The sequence below is a fragment of the Centroberyx affinis genome, unplaced genomic scaffold, assembly GCF_046629955.1.
Source record: "Centroberyx affinis isolate AG114_WGS23_722 - 3 ecotype Tasmania unplaced genomic scaffold, CSIRO-AGI_Caff_v1 ptg002455l_1, whole genome shotgun sequence".
Lineage (NCBI taxonomy): Eukaryota > Metazoa > Chordata > Actinopteri > Beryciformes > Berycidae > Centroberyx > Centroberyx affinis.
The window spans coordinates 148104-165000 of record NW_027280692.1 but is presented as its reverse complement, the minus strand read 5'-3'; the positions used below and the strand labels follow the sequence as shown (position 1 = coordinate 165000).

At 41.0% G+C, this 16897-nt stretch overlaps 1 protein-coding gene across 1 annotated transcript in view; it reads left to right on the top strand.

Moving 5' to 3' along the window:
* lmf1 (lipase maturation factor 1) overlaps positions 1-15523 on the top strand; it is a 39418-nt gene extending 23895 nt beyond the window's left edge. Inside the window, exons 6-11 of the mRNA XM_071533903.1 lie at positions 5568-5735; positions 6936-7116; positions 9219-9372; positions 10362-10545; positions 12361-12473; positions 14149-15523. Coding sequence (XP_071390004.1) covers positions 5568-5735; positions 6936-7116; positions 9219-9372; positions 10362-10545; positions 12361-12473; positions 14149-14332 — 984 coding nt within the window. The 3' untranslated portion in view covers positions 14333-15523. The remainder of the gene's footprint in view (positions 1-5567; positions 5736-6935; positions 7117-9218; positions 9373-10361; positions 10546-12360; positions 12474-14148) is intronic.
* The last annotated feature ends 1374 nt before the right edge of the window (positions 15524-16897 follow it).

The following is a 16897-nucleotide window of genomic DNA, read 5'->3' as shown; positions in this document are numbered from 1 at the left end:
AACGGAATAGCGGGCGTCAGGAGCAGTGTGTGAGCTGGAACTGGCCGTCCTCTGGTCCCGTTTCCTGCCTGTCCGGGTAATTTGGGAAATATTTTCATTAAATTTGCCGGAATCTAATTTATGTACACATAGTTCTCTCCCAGGTGTGCAGCAGTTACACCACAGCTGAAAAGAGAGAGCTATAGGCCGTAAATAGCGTTGGTACAGGAGGATAAATTCTACTAGCCGCTGTAGAAATCCCCCTTAATAATGCATTTATCCTGCACTTACAAACCTGCAGATAATATTCTCTTGAACATTATACAGTAGAAACGGAAGAGAATATTGTAAAACATAACTCTAATGTCTCTTAACTAATTACCAGACTAGGGTGTTACTGTAAAAGGCCAATATGACACTGGTATTTTCAGACTGAAGTTGCCCAAAGACAATTTTGTGCCGATATTCAATATCTTTTAGAGCTGCAACGATTAATCAATTAGTTGTCAACTATTAAATTAATCGCCAACTATTTTGATAATCAATTAATCGGTTTGAGTAGTCAGAAGTCAAAATCTCTGATTCCAGCTTCTTAAATGTGAATATTTTCTGGTTTCTTTACTCCTCTATGACAGTAAACTGAATATCTTTGGGTTGTGGACAAAACAAGACATTTGAGGACGTCATCTTGGGCTTTGGGAAACACTGATCCACATTTTTCACCATTTTCTGATATTTTATAGACCAAACAACTAATCGATTAATCAAGAAAATAATCGACAGATTAATCGAGCCCTGATATCGTTGCAGCCCTAATATCTTTAAATTGATGAAATATATTATAGAAATAGATTAATTTGTCTTTGTGATAAATTAATTATCCCTATGTGGAAGAAGGGTTCGTCTGATATGGGTTTTTGAGGGCCAATACTGATACCAGTATTTTGTATGGAAGCTGATTTGTACCAAAAAATTACCCAAAAATTACAAGTATTTGGTGTTTCCCCCAGAATGTAATTCTTCTCAGGGTGGAAAAGCCTCTGAAACAGCATTCAGAGCATCATGGGAAACTAAAACTCTCCACTGAAACCCAGACTGATGAAATTCTTTTAGTGTCAGCAGCTCTTTAAGGCAGACAGACCCACCACAACTATTCACTAATAGGGAAACTCTGGGAGACATTTCTGCCTTTTTAAATGAATTATTTTTCAAAAAGCATGATTGAACAATTAAATGAATAAAAAGCATGTGCAAAGAAAATAGAACTTCATTGCAGTTTTTGCAGACTGTTTTTCTGTAGCTGTGGTCAGGGAGGAAACTCCATCATATTGACAGTCTGTCTGATATCAGATATTTAATAAATGGCCAATATTGACCCGATGCATCGCACCATATATACTAGAACATTGCTTCTGTCTGAAAAGAAACAAAAAGTAGGCATTGTCATATTGTTAAGAAAAGATGAAACAAAAAGTAGATTTTTCCTAAACAATTTCTATTGGAAAGTAAAGGAAGTGCAGCAGCAGTTGAGCAGAAAGTGGAACTTCTACTGGCTTCTACTGCACTCACTGCCTGGGCTTTAACAACACATTAAAATGTCAGTTCTATATTTTCACAATGCAGATTGGCATGGTGTGGCCTCCAATTTACTGTACTCTGATTTATATACTGCTGTGTCTTGTGAAGGCCTTACTTATGCTTGTGTGTGTGTGTGTGTGTGTGTGTGTGTGTGTGTGTGTGTTTATGAGTGCTTAGAGTTTGAGTCAATGCTCTTTTCATGTGGTCCTTCATTGTGTCCTTGTACTTTTCTGTTCTATTTTGGATCCTTTTGTATACGTCAAGTTCTCTACGTATGGTGTGTGTGTGTGTGTGTGTGTGTGTGTGTGTGTGTGTGTGTGTGCGTTTATGTTTTATTCTCACTTCCACTTACTCCTACGCTCTAAAAACAGCTTTCGATAACCTTTAGGGAATCTTCAGTGTGACCGCCTGAGGTTCCTTGAAGAACCCCATCATGAAGAGTTCATGAACCCTTACAGTAAATCCACAGACCTCTTAACATATGTGGGTTTCTTCAAGGAATCCTATAAAGTGCTTATTGGATCTTAGAAGAGAGTCTAAAGTCGTCTATTTACGCAGCCGACCAGGATAAAAAAACTGTAAAATAGAATAGAATTAATGATCAGTTTCAACAAGCGTTCTTTACCCAGTGTGGTCATATTTGTTTATCTCGTGGAGGATCGTTTTGTGATTTTTCGTTTTAAAACTACGTCACTTTTATGTCCGGTGGATTCAAGATGTTTCAAGACGTTAATGTTTCTAGTTTTGCTGGAGCTGAACCGCTTGAATCGAAACCAGAAGCTGCTGAAATTGTTTAGAAAACTATAGTCGCGAGATCGAGAAGAAATCAGCAAAGACGACGACGGTTTCATCAAGAAAGGGCGAGGAGGTCGAGGCGACGTATGAGTGACGCTTTGGTGATGGAGGCTTGTTGTGGCGTGAGATGGTTACCATAGTTACACGGTATTCAGTGGTGGAAAGTAACTAAGTACATTTACTCAAGTACTATATTAAGTACAATTATGCGGTACTTGTACTTTACTTGAGTATTTCCATTTTATGCTACTTTGTACTTATACTCCACTACATTTTAGAGGGAAATATTGTACTTTTTACTCCATTACATTTATTTCACAGCTATAGTTACTAGTTACTTTTCAGATCAATATTTTATAATTAAAACATTTGATCATCTTTGTAAAATAACTATAAAATAGCATTGTTATAGATTAGACTACCCAAAAGTATAGCTAAACTGTTAAGATTAGCTTCATGTTGACAACTTTAAAATGCTGCTTACATGTACATGTATGTCAATAAATCAGTATTAATATTCCAATAATTTATTAAAAATATAACTCTCTAAATGGGGACAGTTTGCATAATGAGTACGTTTACTTTGATACTCTAAGTACATTTTGCTGCCAATACTTATGTACTTTTACTTAGGTAAGATTTTGAATGCAGGACTTTTACTTGTAATGGAGTATCTTTACATTGTTGTATTGCTACTTTTACTGAAGTAAAAGATCTCAGTACTTCTTCCACCACTGAGAGTATTTCTTTGGCTTTACTTTCCACAGAACAAACACCGGGTTCAGGTCTGGCTTTCCCTCCTGCTCCTCTCCCAGGCCGTGAGCTGGGTCAGAACCGGGGTGTTTTAGTGAATATCGGTGAATATCACCCAAGCCTAAATACTGATGTATCCTAACTGCACAATATCAAATGTTTAGGTGACAGTGACTTCTAGATGAACTCCTTAAGATGGAGGAAAGGGGAATTTTGTATGAAGGCATTTTTATTCCTACACTGAAAGGTATTTTATGCCGTTGGGATTAATGGGATTATATGGAGTATGTTATGGGAGAGCGTGTCGTCACCTGAGCAGTCGTATATATATTACAGTACGGAGCTTATTCCATGTCGGGTCTGTTTCCCCCGACCTGCTCCAACCTCAGCTCTGTCAGCGGCCTGAGAGGGGGCACACACACACACACACACACACACACACACACACACACACACACACACACACACACACACACACACACACACACACACCGGAAGCCACTGGCGCCAGGTGAGGCCTTATTAACCCCCTCCGACACACTGCTCTCTTTTAAAAACTAGAGACCCCCCCCTCCGCCTCCCCCTGTCCCAGGTCCGACCGGCTGGAAAGGCCTGTGGGAGTGTTTCGGCCCGGTCGGTGTTTTGTTTGCGTTGGTTTGTTTGTTGTGTTGCTGCTAGCTAGCTAGCCAGCTAGGTGGGGTTGTTTGGTCGTCTGTGGCTGCAGGCGCGTTGCCACTGGATTTCCAGGGGGGTTGAGGGTGTTTTGGTAAGCTACAGGTACGATTATCCCAATTTCTGGGTTTTTTTGTGTGTTTTTTTCCATTCCATAAATACAATAAGAGCATAGAAGAGAGTGCAGCTGTCCGGTTTTCCTTTTTCACCCCCAATTTCACGGCTATTTTTATTTCTCAGCACCTCACCTCACACTGTTTTCATGTTCAACTCTTCAGCATCGTTCTCATGCAGCCACCAGCCCACACATATACACTTAAACACACACACACACACACACACACACACACACACGCACTTACTCATACATGCACAAACACTGTACAGCACTGTATGAGTCCTGTTAGTGTGTTTTTTTTTTGTTTTTTTTTGCAGTGTAGGTGGGGTTGCCTTCATTTAAATAAGGTCCCATCTTTATTTAGACATGGAAATGTTTCCCCCAAAGGTGCGGCACCAGAAACTGCTCCCCACCCCAGTCAGACAAGAGTTTTGTGCCAAAGCAAAGTGGCAAAAACTGGCAGCTCCAGCCGTCTATGTTTGGTACAAGTATCGGTACAGAGAGGGCAGTGCAGAATGTGGAACTAACTTTTTTTTTTTTAAATATCTTTTTTCCATGTGTAAAAAGTATTTAGGCAAAGTTTTGTGCTGAGATGCTCAGGAAAGGAGACTGGGTTTATCTTTGGAACTTGAACCAGAGATTTGAAAAATAACAAACCAGACAGACTATTAATATTAGATTAGTTGGTCGATGCATTGATTGGTAGAAACCTCATTTATATCCACAGAAACAAGTGAACATATGATTTGTGCTTCTGCTTTGTTCTGTGCATTTTCTCTCTAACCTTTAATTGGCTCATGGGGCATCCACAGGCAAATAGTAGTAGATAGATAGTAAATTATCTAGATTTAAGGCCTTTATTAAAATATTAAAAAGCTCTTATTTTTTTCACCATGCAATAACAGTTTTTTTTGTGCTGCACGTACACTCTTAATACAGAACAGGGTTGGTTCTGGTTTTTTTGCATGGTTTCCGTTTTACTGAACAAAACTGGACCATTTTTCAACAACCAGTGTTTTTCTCCTCTTACTGCTCATTAGTAGTTTCAAAACCTTCATTGGCTCTGTTCAATTGGAAGTGGAAGGTAGTGTTATAGAAAAGTCTTAAATTTGGATTTCTGAAAGCTGCAGATACCTTCTTTGTGTCTTTGCGTAAGTAAAATAGATGTAATAACTAGTTATAGTAATAGTAATATATTAGAATGAGTTGTAATTACTGAGTAATATACTATACTGCTTTTTACTGGCTAGGCCTGTTCTGGGGTATCTGTTGTTTTCTGTTGTTGTTTGTGTAGAGTTACTATGGAGTGCATTTGTTTACCTATGTGAATATTATACATAGTCAGTATAGGTATGTCTTTTCTAAAATATATAATGTATTATTATATGTATTCTACATTATAAGCAAATGAAAACCACCGGTGTCATCACTTTCAGTAATGAATGTCCTGTAATTTAAAGGGATACCTCATACTCTCTCTCTCTCTCTCTCTCTCTCTCTGTCTCTCTCTGTCTCTCTCTCTCTGTCTCTCTCTATCTCCCTCTCTGTCTCTCTCTCCCTCTCTGTCTCTCTCTCTCTTTCTCTCTCTCCCTTTCTCTGTCTCTCTCTCCCCCTCTCTCTGTCTCTCTCTCTCTCTGTCTCTCTCTCTCTCTCTCTCTCCCTCTCTCTCCAGACCCAGCCGGTGCCCAACCCCATGTCCTACTACATGCATCGCTCCCCATGGTGGTTCCACCGCTTCGAGACGCTGTCCAACCACTTCATCGAGCTCGTCGTCCCGCTCTTCACCTTCCTGGGCCGGAGGATGTGCATCGTCAACGGAGCCATCCAGATCTTATTCCAGGTAACACACACACACACACACACACACACACACACACACAGAGGACATCCACCAACACACAGGATCTGATTCTACATATCCAGATTTGAATAAAGATTTGTACGCTTCCTCTAAGTAAATGGTTTGATTTGGTGTAGCTGGTAAATCTGTTTTGTAATCCTCTGTTGACACAGTGCCACCAAGTGGATAGGATGCTCCTGGTAGTTTGGAGGCTGGATATCTTGGTTTTAGGAATGGTTTTGGACCAATCACAGCATTCTCAGTAGCTTTGATTAATTTCATGTAAGACTAGAGCAATACATGTTGAGGTTATTGATCTTAAGATGACATAACTTCAGATATAACTGTAAGTTTGCCGCTTACTTAACCACTCAAAGACTGAATTGTTTCTAATGTTTATCTTTTTCATAATACAAGTAAAACCATTTTGGAAGGAGAGAAGCGAGGAGTTTCACACTGACCATGTTTACATGTACACAGAAAATTACTCTGATTATGTGATATTAAGTGTAATCACAGTAACACTGATTTTACTCATTACTCATTACTGGAGAGCAGTCAGAACATGAATACACCTTGTAGCAACTGGTAATGTAATAACATATAATAACAAAATGTCAGAATGTAATAAAATGTCCCTTTAAATGGGTTGAAAGGATTAAAACTACTCTAAAATTACTCTTTCCATTTAGAGGGACATTTACTTCATAAGTGGTGCAGCATATTTTTAACTGATGATATAATAATAATGTTGACTAATAAGAGTTATTACATTCCTATTTATTACATATTCCTATTCTAACAAGTAATAATTATCGGCAGTTATTAATGTGATGTTATGACATTATCCAGCAGTTTATGGTTTTATTACATTTTCAACCGTTTTAGAGGGACATATTATTACATTTTGACAAGTTATTGCATTAATTATCCGTATGTTATTTCATTATCAGTACAGTTAGTTATTAGTTGCATTATTGTGCGTATTTAAACATAGCCAGCCCAGCTTGATCAGTGGTCAAGTGTTTTTATGGACTGTCTTTATTCCAGCATGTTGCCAAAACCTCTAAGAGCTGCAGCTACACAGGACACTACACTTTACTTTATTTACTTTACTGACTTTATTAGTAAGTACACTGATGGAGTAAATGGCTCTTTTTGTGATACAGGTTTCCTCTGTCTCTGTCTGTTGTGCTCCAGGTGACTCTGATAGTGAGCGGGAACCTTAGTTTCCTCAACTGGCTGACCATTGTTCCCAGTCTGGCCTGTTTTGATGATGCGTCTCTGGGCTTCCTGTTTCGATCGGGGGGCGGGGCTAAGAAGACGGTGCTGGACATCCAGGCCGAGGACGCGGCTGGACGCACACCTACACCCACCAAAGGTACACACACACACACACACACACACACACATACACACACACACACACACACACACACACACACACATACACACACGCTGTAGCCATCAATCGGTATCATCTTTTAAGTCACTTCTTAAAACCTACTTTTATGTAAAGGCCCTCTCTTAGTGTTTATTTTAACTTATTTTATTCTATTTTAATTTATTATTTCCTTTTATTATTTATTGTATTCCATTTGATTGTAATCCTTATTTTAGTTGGTGTTCTTTTCTATTTTTATGTCCTTTTTCTCATATAATGTTTTATTGACTTTTTTAAATTCAGTTTTTCTTGTTGTAAAGCACTTTGAAACTCTGTTTTGTGCCATATAAATAAAGTTTTTTTTTATTATTATTTTAATTTTTTTATTATTATCTTACCTTTTGAGACTGGTGATGGATTTTACTATAGTGGTGAAAGCTGTGTGTTAGTCGATCCTAGATGAAAGAGTTCTATTCCGAAATGTTATATATCTTATTTTTGGGAAAAATGTAATACTTAATGTTCATCATTCAGTAACTGTAGAATGTAGAGAATCCTATTTATTTTTTCTTTTGTGCTGTCATTCATTTTGTCAGTCAGTGTCACTTCTCTCACATGGTGGATATGTCATTATGGAATTAAACTTGTGGCCAGAGACTCCACATGCTGGACGTGACACAAATGGATCGTTGGTATTACTTACAGCAGAGGCCGACAGATATATAACTGGCTGAAGTGGGCAGTCGGTCTCGTCATATCGGAGAGGGAATTATGGGAAGAAGAGGGATTAGCACTTGGACAGCTGAAATAGCTGGGAAAAGAAAAAAAAACAATGGCAGGTGGAGACTGAGTATGCGAGAAAATATGCCGTTCTGAGACGCAGATTGAAATTTAATGTGATGCAGCGTACAGTTTTACAATAAAAACTATAAAATGCGGTAAAAGCAAAAGAGGCCCTGTTCTAATTGGTCTCATTGGACGCATTAGTGGCCTCGGTTTAATGTTGGATGTTGAATATGAAAAAAAAAAAACCTTCTACCTGGAATATGAGAGTGTTTTAGTCGTTGAGACAGACCCAGAAATTCAGTGTTAAAGTGAAACAGCAGGTTCAGGTGGATTATGACTGATGCTTTTACCATGCGCTGAAGCAGACTAGACTCAGGTAGGAAGGAACCGGTGCGGTCGAGTCCAGAATTTGTGCCGTCCCATGATCCAACAGGCTGAACCTTTTCCGCTGAGGGTGTGTTAATGAGACACACACATGCACACACACACAGAATAACACTCTTTATAGCACAGAATCTGTCGGCACATCGCATAGAAAACAAAAAAACAAAACAAAAACAAAAAACTGTATCCAAACTCTCCCCACCAGGCTCAGAAATGTACGGAGGCTCGGGGCAAAAAATGGCCTTGAAAGTTCACGAAATGTCTGTGAAATTAAAAATGACGGGGCAAAAAAAAATCCCCCCGAATATTATGAGTATGTATTTTTCATTGAGCTGTCAAATTTTCGACTCCTGCCCCCCACCAGGCGATGACCGGGGGATTCTTTCCAGTGGATTGTGGGTGAGAAAAATGGAGCCGTTTTTTTTTTTTTTGATCAGAAAACAAGCCTGAAGCAGTGGAAAATGTTGGCACCACACAGCCAGCAGGAGAAGAAAATACTAGACTCCACACAAACCACCAACAGCATCAACAGAAAATAAAACAACCAATATGGTAAAAACTCAACAATGGAGGGTGAAGATGGACCGGTTGGGGGCACAGAGAGGGGAAAAGCTCTTCTGGAAGGCCTGCCAGTAGTTTCCAGCAGTGGGAAAGAAGTTAAAACAAATCTTAGTGGGACAAATTGAGTCGTTATTTGCCAATATGCAAAGTGTTTTATTTCATAGTTCTGTAAAACTGCCTGTGAAAAGAAACAAAATGCCTCTAAAAATCAGATCAAGGGGATAATAAATGCCTGCTGGAAAAAAGTAAATGTTTTACTCTGATTCCCAACAGACAGAAAATCAAGACATTCTGAAGATGTTGTTTTCCATTCCTTGTATTTCACCCTGTCCTTTGTGTGTGTGTGTGTGTGTGTGTGTGTGTTTCAGGTATGCTGATGCGTCGGGTGGTGAACATCTCTCTGGGCGTTCTGATTGGCTACCTGAGCGTTCCCGTGGTGATGAACCTGTTCAGTTCCAGACAGGTGATGAACACCTCCTTCGACCCGCTGCGCATCGTCAACACCTACGGGGCCTTCGGCAGGTACGGACAGGGGTCAGGGGGTCAGGGGTCATGAGGTCAAGGGTTCAGGGAGATCGGGGTCATGAGGTCATGGGTCATGGGGTCAGGGAGGCAGGGTATCCTCAGATCCTTAAAAAGTCTGAAAAAGTCTCAACTAGTATAAACTATAAATCTAAATTTAAGGTCTTAAGACATTTTAAAATGTATGAAATGACAGGTGTCTTTGTGCTTCATGTCCACTCTTAATTGAGTGATTAATACAGAAAAGGGTTAGTAGTACAAATGCATCATATCTGCTTTAATAAACACCATTCGACTTCATGTTCCTCAACAATTAATTTCCTTTTTCCTGTACTGTCCATTCATACGTTCAGAACTTTCACTAGCTATGTTCACAAATGGGCCAGTTTTGCCAGCTTTTCTTTTGGTTTTCAAATTGGTCTTAAATTCAATTCCAGGTAGCATTAAAAAGGTCTTAAATATTCTTAAATTTGTCTTTCTGAAACCTGCAGATAACCCTGGGGTAGAGGTGTGTGTTTGTGAGCCAAGTGTAAAACAACAAATTTGCATAGAACAAGGAAATAATATTGCAGTAGTGGTCAGACCCAAACACAGGCAAATGTAATGCTAGAAAAAAGTGAGAATAAGTGAGTTAATCAGCCTGGTAACTTTTAAAATTCATCTGTAATTAATAGCTATGATCCTATTTGGTGTTTGATGATTCATTGTCTCAGCTGCTGCAAATGTTACTGTCTTTACTGATTACACATTTCAGACTTTGCATGGAAATCTGTGTGTTTATTATATCTTTTACTCTCATGTACATCTATCTTCAGACATGCATTTACACTCCTCTTCTACTGTCTTCCCTTCCACTCTCTCTTTCTAGCAGCTCTAAGAGTCTTACATAAACTTGAGCTTGATTCCAGATTTTACATGCTCCATCTCTGTTTCCCTCTTCCTTTATCTCTCTATATATCTATTTTTTTTTACCGTTTCCTCCCCCCCAGTATCACCAAGGAGCGCACCGAGGTGATTTTCCAGGGCACTCTGAGTCCGGATCCCAAGGACCCGGAGGCGGTTTGGGAGGAGTACCAGTTCCTGTGTAAACCGGGGGACGTTCACCGGCGGCCGTGCCTCATATCGCCCTACCACTACCGGCTGGACTGGCTCATGTGGTTCGCTGCCTTCCAGGTCAGACTGCTGCATGGACTGAAACACAGGCCCAGTGTAGAAACATATTAACTTGTCTTTGTGATGAATGAATTATCCCTGTGTGGAAGAAGGGTTCGTCTGATAGGGTTTTTTCCAGCGCCAGGACTGATAACGCTATTATTTATGGAAGCTGATTTGTGCCAAAAAAATTCCCCCAATTTGCAAGTATTCAGTGTTTCCCTCCAGAATTTTCTTCTTGTCAGGGTGGAAAAGCCTCTGAAACAGCATTTAAAGCATCATGGGACACTAAAACTCTCCAAGAAGCCAAGGAGGAGGATGATGATGATGATGATGATGATAATAATAACAATAATAATAATAACAGTATTTATTCATTACTTTTCTTAACAAAGTGCCTAACACTAATAGGGTTAAAACAATGACATAAAATTGAAAATTGGTTAGTTAATGCTTAATAAGCATTAACTAACCCTTAATTAACAGTTAACTAATGTGTCTGGTAATCATTTACTAATGGTGTTCATGTTAACTAAGGTATTAATTTATACATTATTTAATAGTCATCTTTATAAACTATTAAATAATGTATAAATTAATACCTTAGTTAACATGAACACCATTAGTAAATGATTACCAGACACATTAGTTAACTGTTAATTAAGGGTTAGTTAATGCTTATTAAGCATTAGCTAACCCTTAACTTATTGACCCTTACTGTAAAGTGTTACCAAATGTTGTATGATCAATTCAGGTTAAGGGCTTCCCATTGACAGCTGTTGTATTATTGATCAATTCTATAATAAATATGTAATCAATCAAACTGAATCATGCCCATCATATTAGAGGTGGACGACACTGAATGGCTGAAACCGTTTTCTGATAAAAGGCCGATATCGGTCTGATAAATCATGTCAGTCTAACTCTATGTAGAAGTTTCCTTGTGATGACGATCCTTGTGTGGAAGAATCCTTTCACTGTCGATAATATCAAGTGAAAAAGCCTAAAACGCACAAGTAGAACTCATTAGTTGGTGTCAGAGTTCACTATAGGGTCACAGGTAGGAGTCACTTCAGGTTTAGGATCTGTAGGTAAAATAAATAGACGTAGAAACACTGCTACGTTCTGCTTGAAATAACCACCTGCTGTGTCTGCTCACTAGGGGGCAGCAGCTCCATGTATTTACCTCTGCTCCCCTTCGTATGGTTTCTCTCTCTCTTTTTCTGCTTCTTTGTACCTCTCTCTCTCTCTGTCTGTATATTTCTATGCATCTTTTCCCCCTCTCCTCTCTCTCTATCTATCTATCTCTTTCTCCTGTATCCATCTTTGTGTCTCTGTTTCTTCCTCTCATTCTCTCTTTCTGACAGTCTACATTTGTGTCTGTCTTTATCTCTTTTTCACACTTTGCTGTCTCTCTCTCTGCCTCTTTTTGCCTCTGTTTCTGTCTCCCTCTTCCCTCTATATAAATTCTCTCTTTTTTCCCCTTTTCTCTCTTTATCTCTTCCTCCCTCTCTCTGTGTCTCTCCCTGGCTTTCTGTGTTTCTCTCTCATTTTCAATGTTAAGCTGAAATAAATGGAAGACTTGGACACTTTTGTGTAAATGTATGGGATTATGAAAGTGTATTATTTTCTTCAAAGGATGGAGAAATTACCTTTGTAGATGTAATGGATTCATTTATATTCATTGTTATTATTTATTATTATTTAGTTTGTAGTTATCCTTTTGTCTCATTTTCTCTTTTTGGGACTCTTTATCTCCATTTCCTCTTTCTCTCTCTCTCTCTCTCTCTCTCTCTCTCTCTCTCTCTCTCTCTCTCCCTCTCTCTCTTTCTACAGACCTATGAGCAGAGTGAGTGGGTGATCCACATAGCGGGTCGTCTCCTGTCCAATGACAGCTCAGTCCTCTCTCTGCTCGACCACAACCCCTTCCACAGCAGACAGAGTCCCAGGTAAACGTCCCGCGATGATCAGCGTGTCGCTCCTCCTGTCGGGCGGAGATATGATCCTTATCCTCCATCCTGTCCTGACCTCAAAACTCACATCTACCACATCCCACTGTGACCAATGTGTTCCTGCTCTTTTTGGCTCTAAAATCCTCCTGTCTTGAAGTTAAAAAAAATCCTTTCTGCCTTCTCTCTTCAGCCGTTATTTCCTAAACTGGCACTTCTCTATGCTAATTGATCATTCGAGGGCACAGGATTATTTTGTCACATCTATTGTGTGTGTGTGTGTGTGTGTGTGTGTGTGTCTGTGTTAAAAACCTACACCTTGAGTAATTCCCTATACTCTAGCCCCCTCTGGCGGGGAAAATGTTAGATAACGTCTTTCTTTTGCACACAAACAAGTACAGATTGTACAGTCCCACAGTGCATTTGTGGCAATAATACATAGACCTAATTAGTTAGCGAGTTATTTGAGTGTGATCTCAGCTCTCTGGCTCCCTAGCTGATGAATAAGACATGGAGGCAGAGAATAGATGAAGAGATGGAGAATACAGTGATGTTAGGCGGCTTGGCTTGCTAGCTAACGTTAGCGACTGATCTGGTATCAGGGTTCCCACACTGCTGGAAAACCTGGAAAAGTCATGGAATTATAACATTTGATTTGCCAGGCCTGGGAAGTGATGAGGCAGAAGCGTTTTGGTTTTATTTGCGAAGTTAATGATTTTTTTAATGATTAAACGGTTAATGATTTTTCTTGAATACTGTCAAATTGGCCGGCTCCAAAACAGTCTAGACCTGTCGGAGGAAAATATTGTTAGTTGCAGACTGTTTTTTGAGTTAAAATAGTTTTATAATCCTTGATTTTAAAGTGAAAACAAACTAATGCTTAAGTTAGTGTAGCTGAGGAGTGACGTTTCTCCCTTCTGCCTGATATTGGCTCTTGGAGATTGTGATTATGAGATAAAAAAGTCTTTGCTTCATGGTTCTCTCTCATCTCTCCCATCTCCCCTCCTCTCCTCCTCTCTCCTCCCCTCTCTCCTCCCTTCCTCTCCTCTCTCTTGTCTCCTCTCTCCTCCCCTCCTCTCTCCTCCTCTCTTCTCCTCTTTCCTCCCTCCTCTCTCCCCGCCTCTCCCCTCCTCTCTCTTCTCCTCTTCTCTCCTCCCCTCCACTCATCTCTCCTCCTCCTCTCTCCTCCACTCCCCTCCTCTCTCCTCCCTTCCTCTCTTCTCCCCTCTCCTCCCCTCCTCTCTCCTCCCTTCCGCTCTTCTGCCCTCTCCTCTTCCATCTCCCCTCCTCTCTCCTCCTCTCCTCTCCTCTCTCCTTCCCTCTTCTCTTCTCCTCTCCTCCCCCTTACCTCTCCCCCTCTCTTCTCCCCTCCTCTCTTCTCCCTTCTCCTCTCCTGTCTCCCTTTCTCTCTCCTCTCGTCTCCTCTCTCCACCGCTCCTCTCTCCTCCCCTCCTCCTCTCCTCCTCTCTCCTCCCCTCCTCTCTTCTCCCCTCTCCTCTTCCATCTCTCCACCGCTCCTCTCTCCACCTCTCCTCTCCTCTCTCCTTCCCTCTTCTCTTCTCCTCTCTCCTCCCCTCCTCCTCTCTCTCCTCCTCCTCTCCTCCCCTCCTCCTCCCCTTCTCCTCCCCTCCTCTCTCCTGCTCTCTCCTCCTCTCTCCTCCCCTCCTCCTCTCAGGTGGGTTCGAGGAGAACATTTCCGGTATAAGTTCAGCTCGCCCGGCAGTGCCAGTGCAGCTCAGGGGAAATGGTGGCTGAGGAAACGCATCGGAGCTTACTTCCCTCCGGTGGACCTGGAGGGACTCAGGTCCTACTTCCAGTCCAGGAACTGGCCCCACCCACACATACCAAAGAGGAAGTAAAGGCGTGACGTTTGACCTCAGACTGCAATCCCCAGAGGAAAGGAGAGGACTCACACCCTGGGACCAGGTGTGAATAGTCACGAGTGGACGGATCAGGAGAGTGTTGAGGTTTGAGTGTCGAGCTGCTGGTGTTGAATAAAGGTTGACGAGAACTTCAAAAAGCCAGGAGTTCTTCTGCACTATAAGAGAGATTCAAGGAACCATCAGGGTTTCTTCAGATTGCAAGGTTCCTTAAAAACCCTTCATTGAGGGTTTCCTGAACCCTGACGGTACTTCCATAAAAATCTGACATATGAAGGTTCTTCAAGGTGCCATGTAGAGATATATTTCCACTGAGGGACCCTAAGGTGTTTATTGGCCCATTTGGATCTTTTATTTAGACTGTGGCTTGTAATCAAAGACTTAATTTCAGCTGCTATTTCAGTATAAAATATGTCCATCTATTAGTTGGCCACTGACATAACATTTATCGTTGTCAATGACAACTGTGAGGTCAAAAATAACTTTTTTTTTTTTTTGTGCCAAATACTGTAATTGGAATATGAATTGTGATACAGCTTTGTGAATGTGGATACAGATTTTCCTACATAGTTTACCTTTGCTCAAAAAGAACATACAACCCTGGGTGCCTGTTGCCGTTAATTTGCTCAGTTTGAATAGAATCAAAGATTTTTTCTGACATTCAACCGGATTTTTCGGCCACACACACACACACACACACACACACACACACACACACTACACAGCACAATAAGACGACCAGGCTGTATGAAACACATTTCCCTTTAAGACACATAGTGCAAACCGTACCATGAATTATTCCGGTCACTCACCAGTTCCTTTCATGTCTCTTGTCTGCGTGAGAGGCAAAGTCTTGTCTCAGAAATCCTCTGCTGGAAAGGGAGGGAGAGTCTTATCAACCTGTCTTATGTTGCAGTTTGATCCAGCCGAAGCAGGAGATGGGGGAAAAAAAACATTCGGCAAAGTCATCATTGTGTCTCAGATCCATTACCAATCCTGTGAGCGTCGGCTTAACGAACCATCTGTCTCTTGATAATAAAAAAAACAAACTTTGTACAAGCATGTGCAGTGATTTATGTCTGTTGGTATTACACAGTGGGATCTGTGCTGGGAAAGAACAGTGTGAAGTTATGCAATATGTGACAAAAACTTTGGTCACCTTGCTTGCTCTCATATATACATACACTACCAGTCAAGAGTTTGGACCCACCTGATTGAATGTTCTATGATTTTCATTCTCTTAAAACCATTTTGATCTAAAGGCTTCTGCTTAAATACTTGAGAAATTAGTTTCTTAGACAAATATAAATAGTGAAGTTGATCCTATGTATGAATTTCTTTCCAAAGCCTTTTGCCTTTCCATCAAGGCAAAGAGCGGCTACTTTAAAGAATCTAAAATATAAGATAGTTTTGATATGTTTAACACTTTTTCTGTTGCTGCATAATTCCATTTGTGTTATTTCATAGTTTTGACGTCTTTACTGTTATTCTAAAATGTGGAAAATAGTAAAAATAAAGAAAAATGTGGTGTGTCCAGACATTTGACTGCTAGTGTACTTCCTGTCTTCCCATCAGCATGATTTAGATAATACTGTATATGAACTGTAGTTATGGAATACAATCCTTAATGCAGTTAAAACCACTGTAACATATTGCGTACCTAAGGCGATTTGGAGAAGTGACAGCTGGTCCGATAAATAAATAAATAGATGAGCAGCTAGGCCTTTCAAGGTGGAGGTACGTTCTCTCTCTCTCTCTCTCTCTCTCTCTCTCTCTCTCTCTCTGTCCCTCTCTCTCTCTCTCCCCTCTCTCTCTCACTCTCTCTCCCCCCTCTCTCCCCTCTCTCTCTCCCCTCTCTCTCTCTCGCTCCCTCTCTCCCCCCCCTCTCTCCCTCTCTCCCCTCTCTCTCTCCCCTCTCTCCCCTCCCTCTCTCTCTCTCTCTCAGTTGTAAAAGAGCAGTCCTGCTGCTGTTCGCTGCTCGTTGGTTCCCACAATGCAGCACTTTTCACAGCATGGGTGTTTTCAACAGTCCGCTCATCATCACACAGATCTGCATCCTGCATGTTTGTGTTTCTCTCCTCCATGGAATAACATTAAATTTCCCGGCAGAATCTCTTCCACGGCCTCCTCGCAGTTTTATGTGACTTTGCTTGTTAACTTACAGATCGCGGCCTGTATCACACGGCCGTCCATATTGTATTGCTGTTGTATAACAGACAGGAGGGACGCGTGTTTGCCTCATCTCTATTATTCACATCTTCACCTCGGCTCATGGCATGTTCCCGGTAGTCCTGTGATATAATATTAAAGAGGGGGCGGCAGCGATGGTACAGGAGAGTGATTATATGACCAGAGAGGGTTGTCGGTTCGAGTCCCTGCTGGGGAAAACCTGGGCGGTGGAGTCATGATCTCCCTTCCCCCTTAACTGACTGTATCGTACCGGGCAGCTCCCAGGTGTGAAAGCCGCAGAAAGAGAGTATACTAGATGCTCTAATGATAGATGATCTAATCTGGGTAAGAAGCAGGGAGGCCAGGCTGCAGGAG